Here is a 27,045-nt window from a genome sequence, read left to right as displayed (position 1 = left end):
ATTTTAGTGACAGTTTTTTTTTAACTTTTGGGAGGGAGTTTCCCGAAGTTGTGCACCGATAGTGTCCATCTTTGAAATTAAACAAAGCGTGGAAAAATATCACGAAAGCTAAATTTTGGACCAGACACTTTACTTGGTTCCATAGGGGTTTTCCTCAGGAAGTATGGATTTGCGCCTTAAAAAACAAGTTATTACAACAAATATCAAAGTGATTCGAGAAAATGCCTTAAACTACATTTTTTGGAAATTTTGTTTGGGAGGTACCCGAAAGAGTTGACATATGTAGTCCATATTCCAACCTGATCTATGCCACGTAGAAATATTACGATGTTCAAAATACGGACTCTTGCAGAGTTATCGTGCGCACAAGTTTTCCGAACATTTTTGAACTTTTGTGGGGGAGGTACCTGAAGGAGTGAACCGATACGGCTTATCTTCGAACTTAAACTAAGTTTGGACAAAATATTACGAAGGCCAAATTTTGGACCGAATCGACAGATCCGTTCGAAAGTTATCTTGCGCTCCATCCACCACACACGGTGTCATAGGGATTTTTTTGCAACTTTCAGTCTATTTTCTCAGGAAGTGTGGACTTGCTGCTGATGAAACATGTACCATCATAAGCGAGAGAGTGAATATTAGTCCTTACAACAAAAATCAAAGCGATTCGAGAGTAGGTCCTAAACTGAACTATTCCGAAATTTTGTGTGGGAGGTACACGAAGGAGTGGACCGATTGAGTCCATATTGGAACCTCATCTAAGCCTGCTAGAAATTTAACGATGTGCATGGACCTTACTCCCTCCAAGAGTTATCGTGTGCACAAATGTTTGAACTTTTATGGGGAAGTTACCCGAAGGAGTGGACCGATATAACCCATCTTTGAACATACCCCCTGTTCATGTATGTCGACCAAAAGGTTTCTTGCGCTTCCGAAATGGAAACAAATCATTTTCTGTTCATGTAAACACCTACGAAACGAAAATCTATGCGACCGACAAGCCATACGAAATAACACGTAATCGAACACTTTTCCATGTAAATGTGGATTTATGTATTTCGAAAGGACTGCCTTTTGTAGAAAGAGAATGTCAAAATCACTCACTTGCTTTGTAGCTGTCGAGTAGAACGTAAACTCTCGAATAACACCGAAAATCTTGAAAAAATGTATGCAACACATTCTTGAAAAAAATAAAAATTTTGTAGACACGTTTTAAAGGCTATTTCATTCATTATTTTAAAGAAATCATTCAAATAAAATAATTCAAAATACCGACACATTTTATTTTCACAAAAAAACAAAACACACATATTCCTGTGTTTGTATGCATATGTTGATTTTGTTTTCATTTCTCATTTGGCTCTCATTTATGGAACATAGTTGTACAAATGTACATTCAAATTAGTAGTATTTCGCATACGATACTTAACGGCAGTCGCACGATAGTTTGCGAAATACATGAACGCCTTTTTAGACGGAAGTGAGTGACTGCTTTCCTTTCGTACAAGTTTTCGTGCGACATACATGAACAGGCTGTTAAACAAAGTTTGGACAAAATATTTCGAAAGCCAAAATTTGGACCGAATCGGATGATCTGTTCGAGAGTTATCGTGCGCTTCAGCCAGACTTACGGACGGACACGGCTAAATCAACTCCAAATTGTCTGAAACACATTTCGTCCAAACATACATGGGGTCTAAACCATTATTTCGATGAGACACATTTTGCCCCAATGAAAGTGTATATGGTAAATTTCAAATTTCTTTTGCAATTCCATTGGAAGAAATGTTAAAACATTTTTTGCGAGCACATCCGCAATTTTTGGAACATAGATTAAGAAAAAAGTCGTGGTTTCAAATCTGTTCGCGTTCATAAAATTGGATGCTGCGCTCCAAAGTTATGGGGGGTTTTATTCCCTTATAAAGAAAAAATATTATTTAATATCTATCCGTGGATGCCTAAATATTTACTAAATGTATTTCTATTTTCAGGGAAAATCAAGAAATACTGAAAAAATCTTGGAGTAAATTTAATTTTTCTAAATTTAGAGTCCAAATAAAACTCGAAAAAATAAATTAAAAATACGTACAGATTCTAGACAACGCGTAGAAAAATATGAGACCAAAATTTTAAAGATAGGATCTATAACTGCCATATTACAGCAACATCAAAAGACGAAAACTTATTGTTGGAATATTATTTCAAAAATATATTTTTTTGTTCAATACGAAAAATAGAAAAAAACATTTTTGAGAGTTATTCTACTACTTCGCTAAATTTCGATGCAAGGACTGACAGACTTTGCTGAAACTTCTTCAGGGAAATGCGATGACAAACCCGAAAGTGTATTTGCTTACTTTGATAAACAATAGGATTATGAAATAGAAAGTAATATTGAAATTATAACCAAAGAAAAAAACATAAAAGTTAAAACACGTATAATTCGCGAATTCGTTAAAATCAGTTAAGGCGCATGCACTTTTCAGATACAGCGAATGCATCTCTATCAATATGTGGCGATTTTTCCACTTTTCATTCAGCGGCCAAAGTGTGCCGTCAGCTGCATCTTACTGTTCAAAAAACCTTTATGTGGGTAAAAATTGCGCGATGTACCTAAGATTATAAGGCGCATCCGATTTCAGTGACCGCCTATAAAAAATACGTTATTATAACAAATTTTAAACAAATTCGTGAAGAACCGCGGATGTGCTACCAAATTCTATTTTATATGAAATACGAATATTACTCCAGAATCTCGGTAGTTTATGCGACACGGTTTTGGAAAATAATATCATCGCGTATAAAGGATTCCATTTATGTAAAAATAACCAAAGAAAATCGCGGTTCAGTGCGCGAAATCATCAAAATATAATTTTGCAGAATTTCCTACTTTCAAGGTATCTATAACCGCCGTTTTAGTGGATGGAATTGAAAGCGGAAGGCTTCATTAGATCCGGCGCGTAAAAAAACTAAAATCACGCGGGGTTCAAGGGTACCTAAGTCACAGTTGTAAATTTTGAAGCCAAAAAATAGGTTTTTACAGAAAATTTACGCACAAAAATTTCGACTTTGGACTCCTATTACTAGGGAGCTGTATGAAGCACATTCATGAGATATACATCAAACGACGTGGAATCACGAGTTCTACAATCCACTAAATAGTTTGGGTAATTATCTGGTTGCGCCCTCCAATTATAAGAAAAATTCAAAAAAACCAGATTTCAAAACTTCAAAATGTCAGCATCGATTTTAGGGGGATGCAGTGTATATATCGAAAAGTCATACATTAGAACCATGTACCAGGGGGTATTTTTCAATTCTTTCTTTGAGCTCAGGTCTAAATTTTCCGTGGTTTGACCAGAAATCAAGAAAGAACACAAAAAAACTTGTAAACTTCAACACATTTTTACCCATTTTTTAATATTACCACCAACACAGCTTCCACATAAATTATTTGTTATGTTTCATTTTATGCTACCCCGGCTAAAACACGTCAATTAATATAAATATATTCATATTGTATAAAATATATTGACAGTTCGCGACTTATTAAATGGTGAACCTTAACTTCAACGATTGTAAAACATTTTTGAATATTACCATATACCCTTGTTAGCATAAATGCTGAGGGTATAAAAACCTTTCTCCCGCAAGACAATAATGTATATTTTCAAACGATCATTAAAGTGGTCTTTGGTCTCCTATAAAACCTGATGGTATCAGATCAAAACATTCTACAAATTTGTTCGCTATTAATTTTTACTATAGGTCCTAGAATTCGCCAAAACTCTATGTCTTACCTAAACTCCAGAAATATGCAAAATTAAAAACACATTTCATGTGAGTTTTGGCAAAATTGTCATAAAAAACATCATTATAGAAGAAAGCCGTCAAAGACAAAAAATGTTCTCTGTTAAATTTCACCATAAGTAACCAAAGAAATGGAATCTCTATTTGTATTACATACCAAATAAATATCGGTATCAATTTTGCAAAAACAAAAAAAAATAAACCAATAAACTAGGAGTGCAAGTTTCTACCGTTTCAAAGGTTTGAAAATATTTGAGATAAGATTACTTGAAATCCCTGCACTTTAACTATATGGTGTCTTGGCAATTTAATTACCAAGAATGCGGGGGCCTTTTTGGTCCATTTTTAGACTACTCTTTAAAATTTCCTATAAAATGTGATCGTATCAGATCAAAATATTCTAGAAATTTGTTTACCATACAAATTTACTATGGGTCCTAGAATACATGAAAACGCTAAATTCTAACCAAACGCCAGGAAGTGACCCTATACTATATTCTGACATTCTGAATCAAAGAAAATCTATACATATCTGCAATACAAAATATAATTTAAAAACGAAAAGTGCAAATATGTGCAGGATATTTCGATGAAAATTGGTTAATAACTCTTCCCCTTTTATGAAATGATAAGTTACACAGCCCAACTCGATTTTACTCACAACTATTTTCATATATTGTGAAAATTGACCTTGAAAATAATCAACAAATACGGACATCAATTTTTAAAAAACGCGCACTTTATTGGCACCTGTGATCATTTTATATTCATTTCACATAGCTCTCCTTACAATTACAAAAAAGTATTTTAAAATCGTTGTTTGTTTTGGATATTATAATATTTTTATAAACAACTTAAATATTGAGAAAAACATTTTTCCAAAAAGGGTCACTTTGACATGCTTTTATACCCGCTTACAAAAGAACAAACTTATATATATTTTTTCATAACTACGCGAAGTGGGATCCTATAAACAATATTTGACACTATTTAGTGTAAATTGATACAATACTTTTCGATTTTTGGCCAGGTTTTTTGGAAATTTGACTACTGTGCAGAATGGTGTATGATTTAGATAATAAAATACTTATACGCACAACTGACATACTCTAATTCCCTAAAGATTCCAAATGCTCAATTAACTATGTAGCATCAGTACTTTACAGAAATTACATATAAATATATTTTTTAAATTTATTTTGCATGTAAGAAAGCATCACTGGGACGTATTTGATTTGCCTTTTACGCTCTTTTTCATTCCAAATTTACACAAAACAAAAGTTTCGAACTGGATTCAAGCCTCCTTGGGCGTTAAGTAGCAGAAACTTTCTGACGCTTTGTTTCGTGCTTTAAAAGTTAAATGAATTTTTAAAACACGGCAAAAAACGACTCTCGTCATTGCCCTGGTGTTGTTTGCGTCATTGCGAATGTGAAATACATTTCGTTTTGTGTTGATGTTACGGCTGATTGTGTTTCCTGCCAATGTGAATTGTTTCATTGGTATAACTTTGATGGTGGTGTTCTTTTGGGTTTTGTATGAAAGTCAAACCGTGTTGTTGCTTCTCCATTCCATTAGGACACTTCAGAACAACTCAATTGACATGAATTTTAAATATAATTTGGGTCATTTCTTCTATATATATTCACAATTCCACAAAAGAACAAAAACCGTCGCTGTCGTTGTATGTCCAATAATCATGGAGGATGAAAATATTCTTGGAATCATAATACAGTGGTGAGAACTTTATTGTGTGGCCAATAGAATTTCATTATACATGTTCCTCCTAATAAAACGGTTTGGAGAAATGAACAAAAATAAATGGCATCATTTGGTACCGTTGATACCATGAAGTGCCATAAAATGGCATAACAAATATTTATTGTGTAAGTGTCTTTAATGTCAATTCTTGTTAAAGAGTGACGAAATAATTGTGGGCGTTGGAATAAACTTGTTGGGACTATTGTAGATGTTCTCATTTAGATAAAAATAAAAGAAGTTGTGGTCGAGCAAACTCTTTGGAATACATTTTTTCTCTATAAATATAAAATAAATTCTCAGAGAAAAAAACCTCAAAGTTCATCTAAAAAGGATGTTAATCCATCATGTTTTTAATACTTGTTTGCCTGTGAAAATTAATAAAATTTTTATTTTGTTACCCTTAGCTTTATGGTATATCTTAGCTGAAGGTATATTTCTGCTGGAAAATCTCATAATTTCTTAATTGTTTATACAGAAATAGCAATTTAATATTTATTATGATTTATTAAGTTTTGGCAAAAGCCTTTTTTGTAAAAATAGTGTATTTATCGAAAATAATATAAAATGAATAAATCGAATTTGGTCCTGAAGCCCTCATCAAGCACTGGCCCAACTTTGATGATTTTTATTGAAATCTGTTCAGATTCGGGTATAACTTCAGTATATATTTTCGACCGATTTAATATATTTTCTGCAACGAACACACTATGTGTCTCAAATTTCAATGAAATTTGGAATGGGTAACGGAATTTGGTCTAGAAATAAATGTGCCAAATTATATCGAGATCGGTTCATATCGGAATATAGCTCCCATATATATTTTGTTTCGATTTAATGTTTTTGCTACGTATGTATGTACAATTTCAATGAAAATTTGAAGAGACTTACAAGTTAGTAGAAGTCATCATTATATACACAAGTACTTATAGTTGGGAAGGATTTGACCAAGGCTACAGCTATTAAATATCATATCTTTGAGATACTTCTTAAGAGGGATGTTTTATTATGATATATCTAAATCATAATTTGGAGTAAAAATTATCAACACAAGTGGCAGTTATACTTAGAATAATTTAAGATATCACAAAAGGTTAATATGTATATGACTTGGAAAACATAAGTCCTATGTATAAAATAAATTACAACTACCCTGAAGCTTAAGGTTTTCAAACCTGGTTGTATTCTTAATTTAATTCACTCAGGTCGATCTAAATCCAATCTGTCGAATTAAAGAGAAATTAATACTGTGAGAGTATATAACCTACGAAGGAATACTCATAGTCGAAAAGGCTTAAGGAGGAGTGTTATCTCCTAACACATACAAAAGTACCATAGTAGCTCCATAACAGCCTTGAATGGGCTGTTTATACGTTAAAATGTTAATACAAGTTAATATAATTATAGCATTCCATTATATTTTAGCTTAGTCGGGGTAGCGAAGCGCACCGGGTTCAGCTAGTTTATTATAAAAACAATAAATATATTCTTTCTCATGATGGAATCTCTCAAATAAAACGCTTGCATTTAAATTATAATTGTTGGCAAAATTAAACGGCAAGCGTTTTATATGAGAGATTCCATCATGAGAAAGAATATATTTATTTAGGTTAAGCGACAAATTATTTTCTAGTTTTAAGTGCATTTCTAAATAAAACACTGAAACTTAATGTTTTTAAATTATTTTTTATTTTTAACTTTTTAGTAAATACATTTTTTTGACCACTGTGAACAAAATTATAGTAAAATTAGGCCGAACATTTAGATAAAAACTTTAAAATGTCTGAAATCGTGTAGTACCGTTATTAAAGGCTATACCAAAACCTGGACTTATGCCCATAATTTTTGGTGGAGAAGTTTCTGTACCATTGGGAACTCCAAATGCCAAGTTACAACCAATTCTGGCTAAAAATGCAGATAAAATCCTTAAAATACTTGAAATAGGGTGGTACCACTTTATGGGGGCTATACAAAACCTGGATCTATGTCAACAATTTTTAGTGGAGAAGTTTCTGTACCATTGGGGACTCCAAAGGCCAAGCTACAGCCAATTCGGCCTAAAAATGAAGATAAAATCCTTAAAACACTTGAAATCGGGCCGTACCGCTATATGGGGGCTATACCAAAACCTACCAGTACCATTGGGAACCCCAAATGCCAAATTACAGCCTATTCGGGTTAAAAATGAAGATAAAATCCTTAAAACACTTGAAATCAGGTGGTACCGCTATATGGGAGCTATACCAAAACATGTACCTATGTCCATCATTTTAAGTGAGGAAGTTTCTGCACCAATGGGGGGTCCCATTGTCAAGTTACAGCGAATTCGGCCTAAAAAAGAAGATAAAATCCTCATAATACTTGAAATCCGGTGGTACCGCTATAAGAGGGCTGTAGGAAAAAATGGGCCCATATTCATGTATTGTCATCCAAATGTGAAAAGTGTGCAAACTGTGTGGAAAATGAGTTAGCAGATTTGAAATGCAAGTTAAAAAACACCGTTAAACACTGTAAATGGACCAATCTTTGCTTTAATTTCATAGTCATGTATTGTCATCCAAATCTGAAAAGTGTGCAAAGTTTTCGTCCGTTTGGTCAACTGCAACTGTATAAAAATTGAGTTAGCAGATTTGAAATGCACTGTAAATAAAACACCGTTAAAACACTATAAAAATGGACCAATATTTGTATTGATTCCATATTCATGTATTGTCATCTAAATCTGAAGTGTGCAAAGTTTCAGTTCGATTGGTCAACTGCAACTGTGTTAAAAATGAGTTACCAGATTTGAACTAAACGGACACCAAAGCAAGTTAAATAAAACACTGTAAAAACATATGTTCTATTTTTAGAACAATTGAGGTGATTTATATTCAAATTCATCACTCCATATTTGTTTTTTTTTTTCTTTTGGTTTTCTTTCGCTCTCTCCTGGTTTTGAACACACGAACATCTGATTTGTAGCCGAACACACTACACACTAGGTCACTCATACTAACAGTAAGAGATGTTAAAACACATCCATATACATCAAAATTTTTTCGTAATTTTGTCAATAAAAAACACCCATGCCGACGGTGAGCTTTGAACACACAACCCTAGGATTTGTAGTCGGACACACTAGCTCTGTGCCACCGTACTCATTACTTATTAAGTAAGTAGGAAGTAAGGAAGGGTGCCACCGTGTTGCAATGGTATGCACACCCGCCTTGTACGCTGAAGGTCGTGGGATTCGATTCCCCGGCCAGTCAACATCAAAATTTTCAACGGTGGGAAAATACCCCTCAGTAATGTTGGCGACATTTTCTGAGTATTTCAGCCGTGTAAAACTTCTCTACAAAGTGGTGTCTTCAGACACGCCGTTCGGACTCGGCGATAAACAGTAGGTCCCATGTCATTGAGCTAATATGAATCGGGATGCACTCATTGATGTGAGAGAAGTCTGCCTTGTCCCCTATAGGATGTTTGTGGAACAATTATTAAGTAAGGAAGTAAGTAGTTATGTGTAAACCATTACATTTGTACTGCCTGATAATGCGGAGGGTACTGAGAACTCATTACTCGGTAATGTGTGAAGTAATGACATGTGCTTACCAAATTTCTGCTGGGTGGCTGAAAGTGTTGTTAACCAATCAAATGTGTGTGTGTGAGTGTGACATTGATCATTTCGCACAGCAAATTTTTTTAAAAAATTTTTTTTTGTTTCTTTGGTGAATGGAACAACTCGGCAAACCATAGCGGAAGTACATTTCAGTAATCATACGTTTTCAGTATTTTTGCATTGAAAAGTTTGTGTTTTTTTTATTCGGAAATCCGAAGGTACCGCTCTATGGGGGCTGTATGAAGACGTAAACCTATACCAAGAAATTTCAGGTGGAAAGTTTTATACCCCCAACGAAGACTAAATACCAAATTTCAGTCATTTCGGTGGGATATTGAGGCTACAACTTTCAAAATACCGAAAATCAGGAGGTACCGTTCTATGGGGGCTATATGAAGACGTGGACCTATACTGACAAATTTCAGGTGGAAAGTTTTATACTCCAACGAAGACTTTATACAAAATGTCAGCCATTTAAGTGTGATGTTGAGGCCACAGCCTTCAAAATATCTGAAATCGGGAGGTACCCTTCTATGGGGGCTATATGATGACGTGGACCCATGCGGACAAATTTCAGGTGTAAAGTCATACCCCTAACGAAGACTTAATACCAAATTTCAGCCATTTCGGTGGGATTTGTAGACCACAAATCCTTGTATATATTTTTGCATATGGTTTTGCATATGCTCATTTTATGCAAATATGTCAAAATATGCACGATATGCAAAAAATTCTGGGCCTACTTAGTTTTATTTTGTGATAAAACTAGTTTCTGTCTAATCAGATTTTCTCAACGACTATCCTAACCATATATGCATTTGCATATTTTTCCGCTGTCTAATTATGACTAAGTGTTAATACCCTCATCCATGAAATATTCTGAAGTACAATTGAATAATTAGTGGGGGAAGTTTTTGACCACTGGGAACATTAATACCTGAAATCGGTTGGTACCCACAATTCTCTGAAATAGAAACATTTTGATTACATACCGAATAGCGATAGAACCATATAACCGTACCTCCCAATTTTCGGTATTTTGAAAGTTTTGGTCACAATGACCATGACCCCCATAGAACGATACCTCCCGATTTTCTATATTTTTAAGCTTTTAGCCTCATTATTACACAGAAAATGCTACAATTTGGTATTTAGTCTTCGTTGGGGTATACAACTTTCACCTTGGAATTTGTCGGTATAGATCCACGCCTTCATATAGCCCCCACAGGACAGTACCTCCCCATTTTGAAGGTTTTAGCCTCATTAATGGCTAAAATTGGAATTTAGTCTTATTGGGGGGTTATAACTTTCCAATTGAAATCTGTCGGTATAGGTATAGGAACCGTACCTCGATATCCACTATTATACAAAATTTTTCGCACTCAACTAATTTAAATTTTTTTGTCAAAAAAGTGATGATTCATTCTAATTCATATTTACTACGAGGTACCTGGTTTTTACCATTTTTGGCCACGGTCATTTGGAAAATTTGACAGTTTTGACATACGACCAAATGTTGCGTTGTTTACAGTGACTTGAAAAAATCACTTTGAAAAAATGGAATTTACTTGTGAACATTTTTGTCCGATTATTTTTCACGCTTTCCGACCTGGATAATTACGGCAAGAGTGCAACGATCAAATTAAATCATTATATGTGGATAAAGAACCATCGTATATTACTATGAAAAACTGGTTGAATGAATTTAATCGTGGCCGACACTCGCTAGTTTTTTAGCGGTCGTGAGGGTCGTAAAAAAATGGCGGTTGTGCCAGAACCAAACTAAGCCGTTCGAGAACGGATTATGTAAGATCGTCATGTTATTTACCGTGAGTTATACGCATCCTTGGACATTTCTTCCACTAACTAAGATTTGATATTGCATGCAGACCTGGTCGCAAAAATGGGGTTTTCTCGTTAGATCCAGCAAAATTTTACAATAGCTCAAAACAAGGTTCTTGTCGATTAGTGCAAAGAAATTTTAAATAAATACGATCGCGGTGCTTCAAACGTCGTTTATATGGCCATCACAGATGACGAAACTAGTATCTATGCGTAGTGCCCGAAACAAAACAGCAATCGACCATTGAGGCCTTCGATGGTGGGCCAAATCCAACAAAATTGTTCATGGAATAAGCCCTTCGAAGCAAATGGTCGCCTGTTTCTTCGGCAAAACTGACCATTTGGCGGCTCAATTCTGAGTTGGGCTGTTAATTTTGATTGGTGCACTACAATTTGTTTGCCTTCAGTCCACTGAGATAATCGAAAACGAACCAGAGAAGACGAATCATTGTGCACCATGACAATGATCAGATAATATTTAGCTGCTGAAATGGTCCAAAACTTTTGTGAGAAAATGGGTAAAATGTTAAGTATAATGACTTTATCTTTATTCCTGGAAGATATGAACCCACGTGAGTTATACTTAGAAGAGGAATGCTTGACCTTTCCATTGATGCCAATTATGTTGATGTTAATGTGGTCAGACACAGGGATACAGCCTATATATAGGGTTCCCACAATTGTCAAATCATGCTAAAAAACTTCCCAGTTTTTTTAATTGATGCACATTACAATGATGTACGGGGTGTAGAATTTTTTGTGCTACGTCTAGTAAAAAGTAAAGTAATACCTCGAAATATTGGTCTTTTTATACCCTACACTATCTTGTGTGGAGGGTATTATAAGTTAGTTTTGAACAAAAAGTTTGTAACGCATCAAAATAATGGTCGCAGACCCATAGTTATGTACATATATCAAAATGAATGTCTCGACGAACTGAGTCGATCTGACAAAGGAGTTGACAAAGTGTTGATGGTTAATCCCTTCGAGAGTTATCGTGCTCATAATTTTGGTGAAAAAATTTAAACTTTTTTGGGGGAAGTACAGAAGGGAGTGGGTCGATATGGCCCTTCTTCGAACATAACCTAAGTTTGGACAAAATATTACGAAAGCTATTCGGACCAAATTGGTTAATTCGTTGTGAGTTATTGTGCGCTCCAGCCAGACAGACGGACGGACATTGCTAAATCGACTCCAAATTGTCTGAAACGGATTTTGTCCAAACCTACAACTATTTCGAATAGGAAAATTTACCGTTTGAAAGTGTATATACATATATCCTCCCTCGTTAGCATAAGTGCTGAGAGTATAAAATAGGTGAAACACGTTAGCATAAATGCTGAGGGTATAAACAAAAGTTATCTTTTCTAAATGTGTGAGTGAGTAAAATGATACACATTGGCCGCACATGGGACCCTTAATGAGCATAGTTGGTGTAGATCCACGATTTTATATTTCCCCATGTAAGGGTACCGCCCGATATGTTGTATTTCGTGGGTTCTAAGTAACATTTTTGAACCGAAATGTGGATATAAAAGAATATTAAAAAAATTGTAATCTATATATATATATATATATATAAAATTGAAATTTGTTTGTACGTTTGTTTGTTTGTTTGTGCATTATAGACTCGAAAACCGCTGAACAGATCTTACTGAAATTTTTAGGGTACATTGCTACATGGCCTGGAATGAAAATAGGCTACATAATTTTTATACCATACACCACTATGTGGTAAGGGGTATTTTGTGTTAGTGCATTTGTATGTAACATACAAAAGGAAGCGAGATAGACCCATAGTTCCTTCTAGGGATATGCATAGAATCACTTTCTGAGTCGATTTATGCATGTCCGTCCGTCCGTTCGCAACATACAGGTCGCATTTGTTGGCCGATTTCGCTGAAAATTAGGGAATACAATTTTTTTAGCCGTCGGAAGATCAAGTTCGAAGATGGGCTATATCGGTCCAAGTTTTGGTATAGCCCCCATATATATTTTCGGCCGATTTCACGTATTTTCTGTAACACACACGCTATATATGTCCGATTTCGATGAAATTTGGAATGTGTGACTGAATTTGGTCTACAAATAAATGTGCCAAATTATATCGAAATCGGTTCAGATTTGGTATAGCTCCCATATATATGTTCGCCCGATTTCACGTATGCGATGTACCAATCACGCTATATACGTCCGATTTTAATGAAATTTGGAACGTTTGACTGAATTTGGTATAGAAATAAGTGTGCCAAATTATATAGAAATCGGTTCAGATTTGGATATAGCTCCCATAAATATTTTCGGCCGATTTCACGTATTTTCTGTACCAAACACGCTATATATTTCCGATTTCGATGAAATTTGGAATGTGTGACTGAATTCAGTCTAGAAATAAATGTGCCAAATTATATCGAAATCGGTTCAGATTTGGATATAGCACCCATATATATTTTCGGCCGATTTCGCGTATTTGCTGCTCCAAACACGATATATAAGTCGGATTTCAATGATATATGGAATGTGTGACTGAATTCGGACTGGAAATAAATGTGCCAAATTATATCAAAATTGGTTTAGATCTGGATATAGCTCCGATTTATATTTTACATATTCACAGTGGTGTAGGGTATCATATAGTCGGCCCCGCCCGACTTTGATCCTTTCCTTACTGGTTTTAAATTTCGCGTTGATCTGGAGATATATCATCAAAACCGGAGGTACCTCCAAAAATTTAGATTTAGTATGCAAATATCTTTAGAACTATTACAGATACAATGTATGTATGACGGAATTTGATGTAGAAATAAATTTACCAAATTATATTCAAATCGGTTCAGATTTGGATATAGCTCCCACATACATATATTTTCGGACGATTTCCTTATTTTATGCACCAAACATGCTATTTATGTCCAATTTCAATGAAATTTGGAATGTGTGACGGAACTTGGTCTGGAAATAAACGTGCCAAATTATATCAAAATCGGTTCAGATTTGAATATAGCTCCCACATACATATATTTTCGGCCGACTTCCATATTTTATGTACCAAACACGCTATATATGTCCAATTTCGCTGAAATTTTGAATGTTTGATGGAATTTGTTCTAGAAATAAATGTGCCAAATTATATCGAGATTGATTCAGTTTTGGATATAGCTCCCATATACATATATTTTCGGCCGATTTCTTTATTTTATGCACCAAACACGCTATATATGTCTAATTTCGCTGAAATTTAGAATGTGTGATGGATATTGGCTTAGAAATATATGCCAATTTATATCGAAATCGGCTCAGTTTTGGATATAGCTCCTTGGATATAGCTCCTTTATATATTTTCGGCCGTTTTCCTGTATTTTATGCACAAAACTAGTTATATATGTCCAATTTCGCTGAAATTTGGAATGCGTAACGGGATTTGGTCTAGACATAAATGTGACAAATTATATCGAAATGGGTTCAGATTTGGATATTGCTCCTATATATATTTTCGGCCGATTTTCTGTATTTGATGCATCAAACACGCTATATGTGTCCAATGTCGCTGAAATGTGGGATGTCTGACGGAATTTGTTCCAAAAATAAATGTGCCAAATTATATCGAGAACGGTTCAGATTTGGGCACGCTATATATGTCCAATTTCACTGAAATTTGGAAAGCGTGACGGAATTCTTTCTAGAAATAAATGGGACAAATTATATCGAAATCGGTTCAGATTTGAATATAGCTCCCATATATATTTTCGCTGATTTTCTGTATTTTATGCACAAAACACGCTATGTATGTTCAATTTCAATGAATTTTGGAATGAGAGACGGGATTTGGTCTAAAAATAAATTTGACAAATTATATCGAGATCGGTTCATATAGGAATATAGCTCCCATATATATTTTCGGTCGATTTCATGTTTTTGTTACGTATGTTCAATTTCAATGAAATTTTGAAGACTTAGCAGTCAGTAGAAGTCATCATTATTTACACAAGTACTTATAGTTGGGAAGGAATTGACCAAGGCTACAGCTATTAAGTATCATATCTTTGAGAGACTTCTTAAGATTTATGTTTTTTTATGATATATCTAAATCATTAGGAATACTTATAGGCGGAAAGGCTTTCGGAGGAGTGTTACCTCCTGAAACATCCATAATCCAAATTGCACTAAATTTAGTACCATTACTTTCGACCTTTTCAAGATTCCACCTTTAACCGTCTACCCAAATCCAAATTGTACTAAATTTAGTACCATTTAGTACTTTTCGACCTTTGTTCCATCCTTGCTACTCTTCATCAGTGACCCTCATTACAAATTTCAGGATTCCAGCTCTTCCTTCACCCAAATCTAAATTGTACTAAATTTAGTACTTTTCGTACACTTATAGTTCGAGCTTTCAAAAACCCTACGGTTATTCTTCGTTAGTGACCCTCATTCCAAATTTCAGAATTCCAGCTTTATTGGTTCGCCCGAATCCACATTTTACTAAATTTAATGCCATTTAGTACACACTACTACGAGTTCCCAACCCTCCATATAAATCAATTCTACACTCCAACAGTAACCTGAATTTCAAATTCCAGGATTGTACCTATATCTTGATCCCAAATTTCAGGGATCCTACTCTATCCGTTCACCCATATCCAAATTGTACCAAGTTTAGTACCATTTGGTTCTTTTCGTACCCATAAGTACGAATTTCCAAAAATTCCTCAATCCTACAATCCAACAGTAATCTTAGTTCCAAATTTCTGGTCCCCAGCTTTATCTGTTCACCCCCATGTTGTACTAAATTTAGTAGCATTTAGTACTTTTCGTACACATAAGTACGAATTTTGCAAAACCATTTCCTTGTATCAACACCACTTCACTTCCTTGATTCCCATACTAAATCTCAATATTCTAGCTGTATCCGTTCAAAAAATACAATTGGTACTTAACTTAGTAAGTTTTAGTACTTTTCGTACACTTATAGGTCTAATTTCCAAAAACCCCTTCGGTGCATTTTTCAGTAACCCTCATTTCAGAATTCTACCTCTTCCTGTTTGACTCATACACAGGGTACCCTTTTAGTAGTTTTAGTACCCTTCTAGTTCGAATTTCCAAAAACCCAGCCTTATCTCACCACTCACCAACTCACCAACAACGACTCGCATTCAAAATTTCATGTTTCTAGCTTCAGCCGATTCGCCTGGGCGTTGATGAATCAGTCAGTGAGTCACTCACCTCACTGTTCTTTTATATTTATAGATAAATGTCATAGAATAACCACTTTTATTTTTAAAGAGAAAATCCCCTGAATAATTACTATTTAATTAAAAATATTTCCATTTCTTTATATTTGCAGATAAATATTTACCCAACTCAACAAATACACATTAATGAGTGAATCAAGCCACCATCATGATGGTTAAATGTAAATGTAAGAATTTTTAATCTATTGTTGTTGTTTTATCTCTTACATAATACATATATATGTGTGTGTTAATATCTGCGTCTGTGTGTGTTGACAAAATAAGCAACGTAATAAACAATTTAAATGTCCGGTCCTTTGCTATGAGTGTATGTACTCAACAGACAAACAAACCAACAGCATCATAAAAAATAAAAAAATAATTGCAAGCTTTTACCTAATTAACCAATATATTAAGAGTGCAACTAGTCTAAAAGGGACAGCATGATGTGCATTAATGTGAAACTTCTGTCCACTTTCCCAACATCACAGCACAGCTGTTAGATTGTCATAGAAATGCATTAAAATTCAATCAGCAACATTTAAAGCAAAACTAAAAGTAGAACAAACCCGTTAAGAAGAAGCACACAGGGTAGGACATAAACGAAAGCTCATCTCACCACCTCCTGTATTATGCAAATAAATATTGCAAATAGTGGTCCAACAATGGCTGCATCCGAGCCACCAGAACCACCACCGCGTAATCCGGAACGCATTAATGCTACACTCCATAAGTTGGCTGAATCAGTAAGTACTGATAGAGCAAATATTCCACTTTCCTCATAGTTTTTTGTTTGTTCACAATTTCACATTTTCCCTCTTTGATGTAATTCTTAGATGTTTTCTTGGCCTGCTTGCCCCCACTCATCCTACAAGATTAGATACTTTTCTTTCCCAATGTTGTTGTGGAGGAGTTTTGAGGATGAAAATGGTTGCTTGATTAGAATTTTTAATGTTTTCTGCATGTTTACTTTCATTTTTTTGTTTGTTTCATCTTTGACTGTTTTACCTTTGAACCTGACTACCACTATTGGAGATGACTTTATGGTTTGCCATAAATTGAAATTTTTACCTCATCATAAGTCTTCTTAAACCCTAATCCTTAGATTTCACCATTCATCTTCTTTTGATGTTAGAAGACAAAAACATAAATTAAAATCAGTGTTGCATGCAATGATAATTAGAAAATTAAAGATGGCAAATGACGGTTATTATTTGTAGCGATATTTCAAAGTGAATGGACCCACACTGGCATGCTGTCAGTTCAACAATAATAGAAAAAATAAGAGGGGAATAAAATGCAAACATAGCTCATTTTCCTGTATATCCAATATTTATACTCAGCTTTATGTTTGCTATACACACTGATATGTCTGAAAATGTGACTAATTGAAATAATATATTTAGATGCTATATGGTAAAAACCAAACATGTCTTAAAATCGATGAAACCGAGTTTCACACATTCAGAATTCGCGAACTGTTAACATATTCTATATAGTATGACTAAAATTGTTTAAGTGTTTTAGGAGAGATCCCTTAATGCCGTCCATTAAAATTAATTTTCGTGGAAGCTGTGTTGTCATCAATGTAGAAAAATGGGTTGAAGCCAACAAGTTTTTTTATGTTCCCTTCCGATTTCTGGCTCAACCTTACATTTTAAAGACCTATGCCCAAAAAAGGAATGACAGAATACTCCATGGGCAACATGCAGACATTTTGAAGACGGAATTTCGGGGATTTTTGCATTTTTTAATAATCGATACGCGCAAGGAGATAATATTCCAAACCATAATAGGATTATAGAACTCGTGATTTTACGTCGTTTAATGTATATCTCATGAGTGTGCTCCTTCAGTATCCAAATGTCATTCAATGTCCTTTGAACCCCACGTGAAATTATTTGTTTTACGCGACCGATCTAATGAGCCCTTCAGCGATCGAATCCATCCACTAAAACTGCGGATATAGATACCTTGGAAATAGAAAAATCAACAAAAATATATTTTGACAAAGCCGCGTTCTAAACCGCGATTTTCCTTAAACATGTTTAATTAAATGGAATCCTTTATACGCGATTATAATATATGGGAAAAACGCGTGTCATAAATTACAGAGATTCGCGAGTTATATGGGTCCTCAAAATGGAATGTGGAGGCACATCCGCGGTTCTTGAAGAATCTATTTGAAATAGGTGTATATTGACGTATTTTTGATGGTTTTTGGCATTGTGTGATGCAACGGATGGCACACTTTGGCCACTGGGCGAAACATCGAAATATGCATAGATATTGAAAGTGATTTATTCGCTGTATCCAAAATCGGATGCGCATCAACCAACTTTAACTAAATCGCAAATAACAGGCTTTTTATACCCTCCACCATAGTATGGAGGGTATATTAAGTTTGTCATTCCGTTTGTAACACATCGAACTAATCATTTGCGACCCTATAAAGTATATATATTCTTGATCAGAATAAAATTCTAAGACGATCTAGCCATGTCCGTCTGTCCGTCCGTCTGTCCGTCTGTTGTAATCACTCTAGCGTCCACAATAATTGAGATAGAGTGCTGAAATTTTGCACCCGAGGGTCTTTTTTCCATAGGCAGGTCAAGTTCGAAGATGGGCTATATCCGTCCACTCTTTGGTATAGCCCCCATATAACTGTATCTCCCGATTTTCGGTATTTTGAGAATTTTAGCTACAGTTTTTAACCGAAATAGCTGTAATTTGCCATTTGAGGTTCTCAGTGGTCATGAAACATCTCCACCAAACGTCGTGAACATAGGTCCATGTTTTGGTATAGCCCCCATATAACTGTACCTCCCGATTTTCGGTATTTTGAGCATTTTAGCTACAAATTTTAAGCGAACTAGCCGTAATTTGCCATTTGAGGTTCTCAGTGGTCAGAAAACATCCACACCAAACATCGTCAACATAGGTCCATGTTTTGGTATAGCCCCCATATAACGGTATCTCCCGATTTTCGGTATTTTGAGAATTTTAGCTGTAATTTTTAACCGAACTAGCTGTAATGATCGGTATTTTGAGAATTTTAGCTACAATTTTGTCTATTCAAAAACAATCGTCATTATAGGTCCATGTTTTGGTATATCCCCCCATATAACTGTACCTCCCGATTTTCGGGAATTTTCAGTGGTCACGAAATTTCTTCACTAAAATTCGTCAACATGGGTCCCTTTTTGAGGGTCTACATTGTTTTGATGAAACGACCTTCAATTTGACTCTTGAAGTTCCCTGCAGCTATAAAACTTTTCCGCCAACAAGTTTAAAGATAGGTTGACTCTTTGATATAGTCCTGTATGTGGTACCTTTCACCTCCCTGAACACATTATTTTAGATTAGATAACACTGTGCAACAAAATGGAGGTGAAAGTCTGGGGCACGGAAAATTCCTCTTGGGGAAGAAAGGCCTTGGTGAGTATATTATGAACCCCGAAGGACAGATCCGCCGTGAGTCGAACTTACGTGTTATGGTGTGATAAAATTTTTGTTAGAGACCCTGTGGGCCATCAGGAATTAGCGTTATATATTTGTTCACTGTTGCTTAAGTGCTCTGCAAAAACTTCATCACGCCATAACGCTGAAATTCGACTCACGGCGCATCTGTCCTTCGGGGTTTTTAATATACACACACCAAGGGCTTTCATCTCCAAAAGGAATTATCTCTGCCCCAACATTTGTGTTCACAGTGTAATTTAAGCAATAGTGGGAGGCAGTAGGAGTCTATCATTTGTCGAAAAGTTGTTCCACCCAAAATTGTAAAACGACCCTAATTATTCCATTTTAATTAAGACTATTTTATGGTGGAGGGTATAAAAAGTTCGGCCCGGCCGAACTTAACGACTTTTTACTTGTTTTAATTTGTCTAATCACACCAAAAAATATATTTGGAACAATGTTCCAACAATAAGATTTTCTATTTTGTTGTTGGTATAATATGCAATTTATAAACCCAATCTCTATAAATTTCATGATCTATTTTTCCACGCATTGTCTAGATTCTGTAGATATTTTCAATTTATTTTTAGGAGATTTGTACGAACTCTGGGGCGTGATAATTTGGATTTACTTCAAGAATTTTTATTATTTGCAAATTTTCCGCGAAAACAAAAATAAATTTTGTAATATTTAAACATCTACGATTAGATATGGAATGCTGTTAACGATTTATGAGTAAATTATCTAATAAAAAATACATTTTTAAATATTATTTCTTTATATAAGAATAAAAACCGCTATAATTTTGCGCGCATTGTCCAATTTTGTGAACGCGAACGGATTTCGAATCAAGATGTTTTCCTTAATCTCTATACCAAAAATCGTAGATGTGCACGCTAAATTTTTTTCAAATTTTTTCAAATGGAATTGCAAAAGAAATGTGTTTTTTGCCTATGTTTGAACCGATACGTTTTAGGCAAGCTTTAAGCTATTAGCAATCTTAAATCTTGTACTTTAATGAAGTTTGAAGGTGTATTATATTCAATATAATTTTTGAGACCACTATTTCATTTTAAAATTTCTGTGATGTAGACTTTAAAGGCATACTATATACTACATACTATACATATATACACATACATCTTGAAAAAAACTCTTTCTCACAGGACATCTTAAGAAGAAGGGAAATCTCACATAATATAAATGAAGCGAGCATTTTTGAGTTTTAACAGAACTTTGACACTTCATACAACAGAAATTATTGAAAATTGATGTTAAGTGCTCACTTATTATGTGGGCTTATTGAGTGCATCAAAATCTTGCTTGCATTTTCCCTAACCAAAATTTTAAACAATTAATTGCCAAAAATGGCCCGTTTTTCGTTTAACATAAAACTTTTGACTTTGGACATTCACCATTTGTTTAAAAATTGATATGTATATTGAAATTCCCTTTTTTAAAGACAAGCTCATTAGGTACTTAATAAGCTCATAAACATGTGTCGGTCAATTCGTTATCGAGCTTTTGTGGAGATTCCAAAATACTTTAATAAAAAAGCTCGAGACCGCTTAATGACTATTAGGGACTATTAACTGGTAAATCAGCAAATGCCAGCGTTTTGTAACTCACTTCACCAATTGTAACACTATGTTCACAAAACCGAAGAATTAAGTACACTAATACCTCGATTTGCGTTGCCTCGCCTTGTGTTGTTTCGATTTGCGTTAAGGGAAAAAAATACTAGATTTTTTTAATTGGCGCTACTGGATAGATTTGCGTTATTAAAAGCTAATATATCTGGCTTAAAATTTGGTGAATAAATTATTCAAAACATGTGGAAACCTGGGTTTCCAATTGCGTTGTTTCGCATTGCGCCGGAACCAATCATTAACGCAAATCGAGGTATTAGTGTACTACAGGCTTGGGTTACTTTAACACCATATTGAAACAATTTTTCTTTATAACAAAAAAAATTTGAAAACACAATTTTTTTCTATCCGTTTTCACTTATTTAAGGGGTTATCCCTAGTTGCGCTGGCCAAAAAACTCAATTTTCTTAATTTTTTTCTGAGAAAACTACCAATTTTTTAGCTAAATATTTTATTCCTATGAAAGAGCACATCTTAAATAACCTTTAGAATTTTTGTTGTTGAAAAATATTGCACAGTTTTGTGGTAAATGGCTACCTGCAAAACCCATTTGGGCCGATCTTCATATATTTTGGTGCGCGTTTTAAGAACCTAACATTCTTGTCTTTTAACGAAACAGAATTTTCAAAAATCTATTTTAACAAAAATAGTGACCTGTAAAATAAAACTGTCTATTTTAACGAAAAAATTGACCAATTTTTACCCAAAAATTAAAACAAAAAATCTGTTTCACTTAAAGACTAGGTTTTTATGTATTTAATAAGCTCACCAAAATATACGAAGTTCAGTCAATCCGTTTTCGAGCTATCGTTGGCACCGACTTCAAAAATGGAGAAAAACGCGTTTTATTTCGGTTTACATGGAAAAATAATGTATTTTTGGTAAAATTACAAGGAGTCATCTATTCCTGGTCCATACAAAAGCTCTTCCGCCGACGATGCAGCTTGTAAAATGGAAATTTTTTGTTGTCTTCGCAACATTCTTTCTTCACGAGTGCACTCGGCCGCACGAATCTCTGCCAGTACAATTCGATTTTTTAGCATATTCGTGTGCGTTTTGTCCACAGCTCACTCCGATCAAGCTCAAATACAATAACAATGACTTTGTACTTTCGTTAAAATGACCAATCGCAATGTAAGCTGCTAAATTTACAACGAGTGCTCCACTTGAAAGGGCTTTGGGGCAAATTTTCTAAATAAGTTGATTGAATTTTTCGTTGCTATTTTAATTGAAGCCGCCGACGCATCTTTCGAGTAAAGACTCTTTACTTAGATCGTTGTATATAGGTCTAATAGCATCCAAAACATTTGATGGAAGTGGTCTGTAATCGTGTATGAAAGCCTCTTTTCTTGCCCGAGTTCGTTGATATGAACGCCACGAGTCTTCACCGGTTGGACATCTCTCGTGACGTGGATTTGTATCGCTTGAACTGTAATGATCAAATATCGCCCATATTGCCTCATGCATATCGCGAATTGAATCCGAATGGCGCGAATTGGAAGTCCATAGCAGAAAGTGAGCTTCTCAATCAATTTTCCTGTCAACATTCCTTTGCCTCCAAGTTTTTGTTACTTTTTACTAAACTTCGAAGGCCGGACCCCATACGCTTTTGGACGTGTCCGATACATTCCTTCTTTATGACTTCTACCTCGCCATATGGATTAGAATTTAATAGGCCAGTGTACGTCTTGAGGTCTCATTCATAGGTTTCAAGTGAATTCATTTCTGGGAATTCCCAATTGGTAGCCATTGTGAGGTACATTAAAGTTATGCAAAAAAAAGTGGTATAATAAACCAATAAATTACGCCTAAACACACAAACCACTACGGGTTATCCACTTTGAAAAGTCATATCTCAGACAATTTTGCTCCGATCGACTAAAAATTTTTTTGCGGCACACGCTTTACTACCTGTTCTCCAAAATAAGCCAATAACATATCTTAGATTTTTTGAAATTGACAAGTAGGGACAACCCCTTAAAACGCTCTCTATAATGAATACTTCTACTTTTTTCAATGCACATCTCTCTATAATGAATATTCTTAGGTTGAAGATTATTAATTATGAAAGTTTTTATTGATTGAATTAACCCACTTAGCGCCGAGATTTTTTTAAATTGTTTATGAGAATTATATTTTTGAGTCTTTTTAAACATTTTTTAATAAATAACTTTTTTCTCCAAAAAGGTATACCTTTCTTGCAATCGGGCCTTCTTTTAAAAGTGCCAAAAACTTTGGAGGGTAATATAGGTGTATCCTTACATGTCAATCCCTTGGTTTTTGATTGAGAAAATACTCTTACTATATTCCTAACAAATCCCTAACTTTATACAATTCTAACATTTATGATTAAATTTTTATCGCATATTTAAATTTTTCATCAAAAGTCGAAAATTACAAAAAAGTCGATTTTTTGAATAGCTCTGGTTTTAGGCCGATTGCGTGGAAATGCATAGGTCAAATGAAGCTTTATAAGCGCGAAATGACAGATATCAGTCAGTACTATAACAAAATGGAAAAAAACCCACAAAAATTTTCGAAGAAATTAGAGTTTTACGTCAATTTTTGCAACCATTTTTTGCGCCGTTTGAACGACCAGTGGCTTTATCTGGGCTAATTGACCTATAATGACATAAGGAATTTTTATTGAAAACGTGATATTTGCCCAGGTCCCGCACATCGCAGCAGTAGGCCAAAAAATATATATGTTCTTGATCAGCGTGCAATTCTTCATCGATATAGCCGTGTCCGTCTATCTGTGAAAATCACTGTAGCGTCCGGAAGGATTTAAGGAAGGATGATAGGTCCACGTTTTGGTATAGCCCCCATTCAAAGTGACTCGTCGACATTTTAAGGAATTTTGAAAATATTAGTCCCACTTGGCCATGGCTAAAATTGGGTATGTTGTACTTCCAGAGGCTAACAAACATTTTATATAACATTTATATATTGGTATTGCCTGCACGAAACGGTGCGACATTTTGACGGTTTTTGCTATTTTATTCTTCCAAAATGGCGGAAATTTGGTATATGGTGTTCTTTGGGCCTAAAATCTTTGCACCAGAAATTTGTCAGTATAGGTTCACGTTTTGATAGAGCCCCCATAGCACGATTTTCGGTATTTTCACTTTTCTGACAGAAATGGCTTAAATTAGTCTTTGTAAAAAAAATATTCTTTTCACACAAAAATTTTGTAGTTCGATTTACTCGTTTTAGCACAAATGTAGAGCGCTGATTATACCCTACTTCACAATGTAGGAAGGGTATTATAAGTTTGTTTTGCTAAAAATGCATGTAACACCGCGAAATATTCGTCGAAGACCCCCAATGTGGTATACCATTTTTCATATCTCGACGAGATAAAGCGATATAGCGATGTACATCCGTCCGTCCGTCTGCCCATTATACTTTTATATAAAAAAATAAAAATTTAATTTCTGATCGACGTTTTAATTCCCGAAGGGTAAATTAGCTTACTTGCGAAATAAATAACTCCTGACTTTCTCTTGATACATATTACAAAAATTTGTCGGTTAGATAATGGACTCTACAACGCGGGAAGGGTATTACAAGTTTGTTTTGCTAAAACAGTATGCAATACAGCGAAATATTCGTCATAGACCCCCAATGTAGTATACCATTTTTCATATCTCGAAGAGATAAATCGATTTAGCGATGTGTGTCCGTCCGTCTGTCCATTATAAATTTTAATCAGACTGCAGGCCGCAATTATGGACCGATCGTCACGAAATTTGGAAGCTAGCTTCAGACCAGAATAGACACCTATTTTTATTGGTGATGTTTGTTAAATATGTATTTAGAGTAAAATGGACCAAGTGCAACTTTAAGTGCATTTTTAAGTCGTTTCGTGAAGTAAATCGGCAAACTGAGTATGGACCATTTGCAGTGGAGTACTTAGCTAACGAATTCAATAAATGTTTAATTAATTTCATGTATTTTGAAAATCCCTTAAAGTTCCACTAAACTTCCCAAATTTCGCACTGTGCACAACTCCGAAACCCTGGTTACAACCACTTCAGTAGCAAATTTGTTTTAAAAGAATTTATATGGGCCTGTAGCATTTACCTTACAGTCTGAGCACCCGTTGTACGATAGCGACGGTCTCGTTGTAGGGGCTATATCAAAACCCGGATCTGTACTGAAAATTTTCTGGGGAAATGTTTTGTGGCTCCAAAGAGTTCAATGCTTAATCCTCATATCCATTTAAATATCAACTCGTGGATCGTGTTGCAATTTGTACTGGGCAATTTTTCTTTTTTTTTCCATACTTTTCAAAACATGGCCGGCCACAAAGTTCCTCAAATTCTCCCATGTGGTTTTTATGTAACATATAAATGATTACGGATTTTATTTGTGTGTGGATTGGTATTGTCAGCGGATTATGTAGGTGCACTGGTTTCTTATGTTTGCCTAACAGATGCTTAATTTTTCTCCTACGAACATGTTCTATCTTTTCAAATTAGGGATCAGTTCACACAACCAGGGGCCTAACATTAAATTACTATAGATTTAAGGATCCCCAGACGTTCTTGTAATCCAAAATTGCCACAGTCTTGATTGAGCGATTTGATTTGTACCATTTTTGAGATATAAAAGTTTAAGTTGGGAAATTGCAGTCATGACATTGTCTTACATCGAAGCGATACAGTCAATGCATTGTCTCAATTTGAACTTATCTTTCTCAATAACGGTTAAACCTACGAAAATATCATAAAGGCCAATTTTATAAAGAATTTTCATAGCTCCAGTATTTTCTTTAGTCCCATTTCGGTAGAACTTGCAGTTTCCAAGCAAAATTGTGAAAACCTAAAAAACCCATAAGAATGTCAACTTAAATCGCAAATTAATTAAAAATCGCTCCGGCGATTTTTTTGTTTTTTGATTTTCCCCTCTATGAACATTGTTGTTTCAGAATCCGCAAAAAATGCCCAGGTATAAGAACTTTCCATTTAAAGTTGTTTCAACAGCACCGTGTACTGCGTTTGTCCACACTTTGCATATCGTAATATTTCTTCGAATATTAGATGAAATTCCAAGATGGTGCTTATAGGTCCAATCATTCCGGACCACCACCACGAAAGTTCGAAAATATTCGCTAAAATGGTAAGCGCAATATCTCATTAACGGAAATATTATGTCCCAACTTAGTTTATGTTCAAAAGTGGGCCCTCTTGGTCCTTAGGGTACCACCCACACAAAACATCAATATTTTTGTTTTTGTGCGGTTAAGGGTCTATGCGAGAATCCTTTGGAAATTTTAACCGAAGGTACTCCTAGTAGCCATGTTTACAGCGATATTATGTTTTTCGTCCATGTAGCATGTTATAATGGTCCTATCGAGAGGAATGACTCCCATAATAAGACTCATTTCCAAAATAGACTATGTTGGTCCATTCCTTTAGGTACCTCCCTTACAAATTTTTGAGATTTTATCCTAATCCATATCTTTGTCGGCAAGTTCATACGCCCAACATTCTGAAGATCCCCTAAATACATATTTTTTTGGGGAAAAAGGTGTTTCAATTTAAACAGGCTGAGGGTATACCTCTGTCGGCAAAGCCGACTGATACTTATTTACTTTATTATACCCTCCACCATATGGAGGGTATAATAAAATTTGTCATTCCGTTTGTAACACATCGAAATATTCGTCGGAGACCCTATAAAGTATAT

At 34.9% G+C, this 27,045-nt stretch overlaps 1 protein-coding gene across 5 annotated transcripts in view; it reads left to right on the top strand.

Moving 5' to 3' along the window:
- The window catches only part of Liprin-gamma (liprin protein kazrin), a 298,932-nt gene that overhangs the window by 154,563 nt on the left and 117,324 nt on the right, over positions 1-27,045 (top strand). For 4 of the 5 annotated variants that reach the window (XM_073989560.1, XM_073989562.1, XM_073989563.1 and 1 more), the window contains one exon: positions 16,354-16,986. In XM_073989560.1, the coding sequence (XP_073845661.1) occupies positions 16,873-16,986 (114 nt within the window). In that variant the 5' untranslated portion in view covers positions 16,354-16,872. The remainder of the gene's footprint in view (positions 1-16,353; positions 16,987-27,045) is intronic. The other variant, XM_073989565.1, reaches the window with a different exon arrangement.

This window comes from Musca autumnalis, unplaced genomic scaffold (genome assembly GCF_047663935.1).
Source record: "Musca autumnalis isolate F117 unplaced genomic scaffold, ASM4766393v1 scaffold_5, whole genome shotgun sequence".
In the NCBI taxonomy this organism is placed as follows: Eukaryota; Metazoa; Arthropoda; class Insecta; order Diptera; family Muscidae; genus Musca; species Musca autumnalis.
The sequence above is the reverse complement of the archived record's forward strand: the minus strand, read 5'-3'. Positions and strand labels throughout refer to the sequence as shown.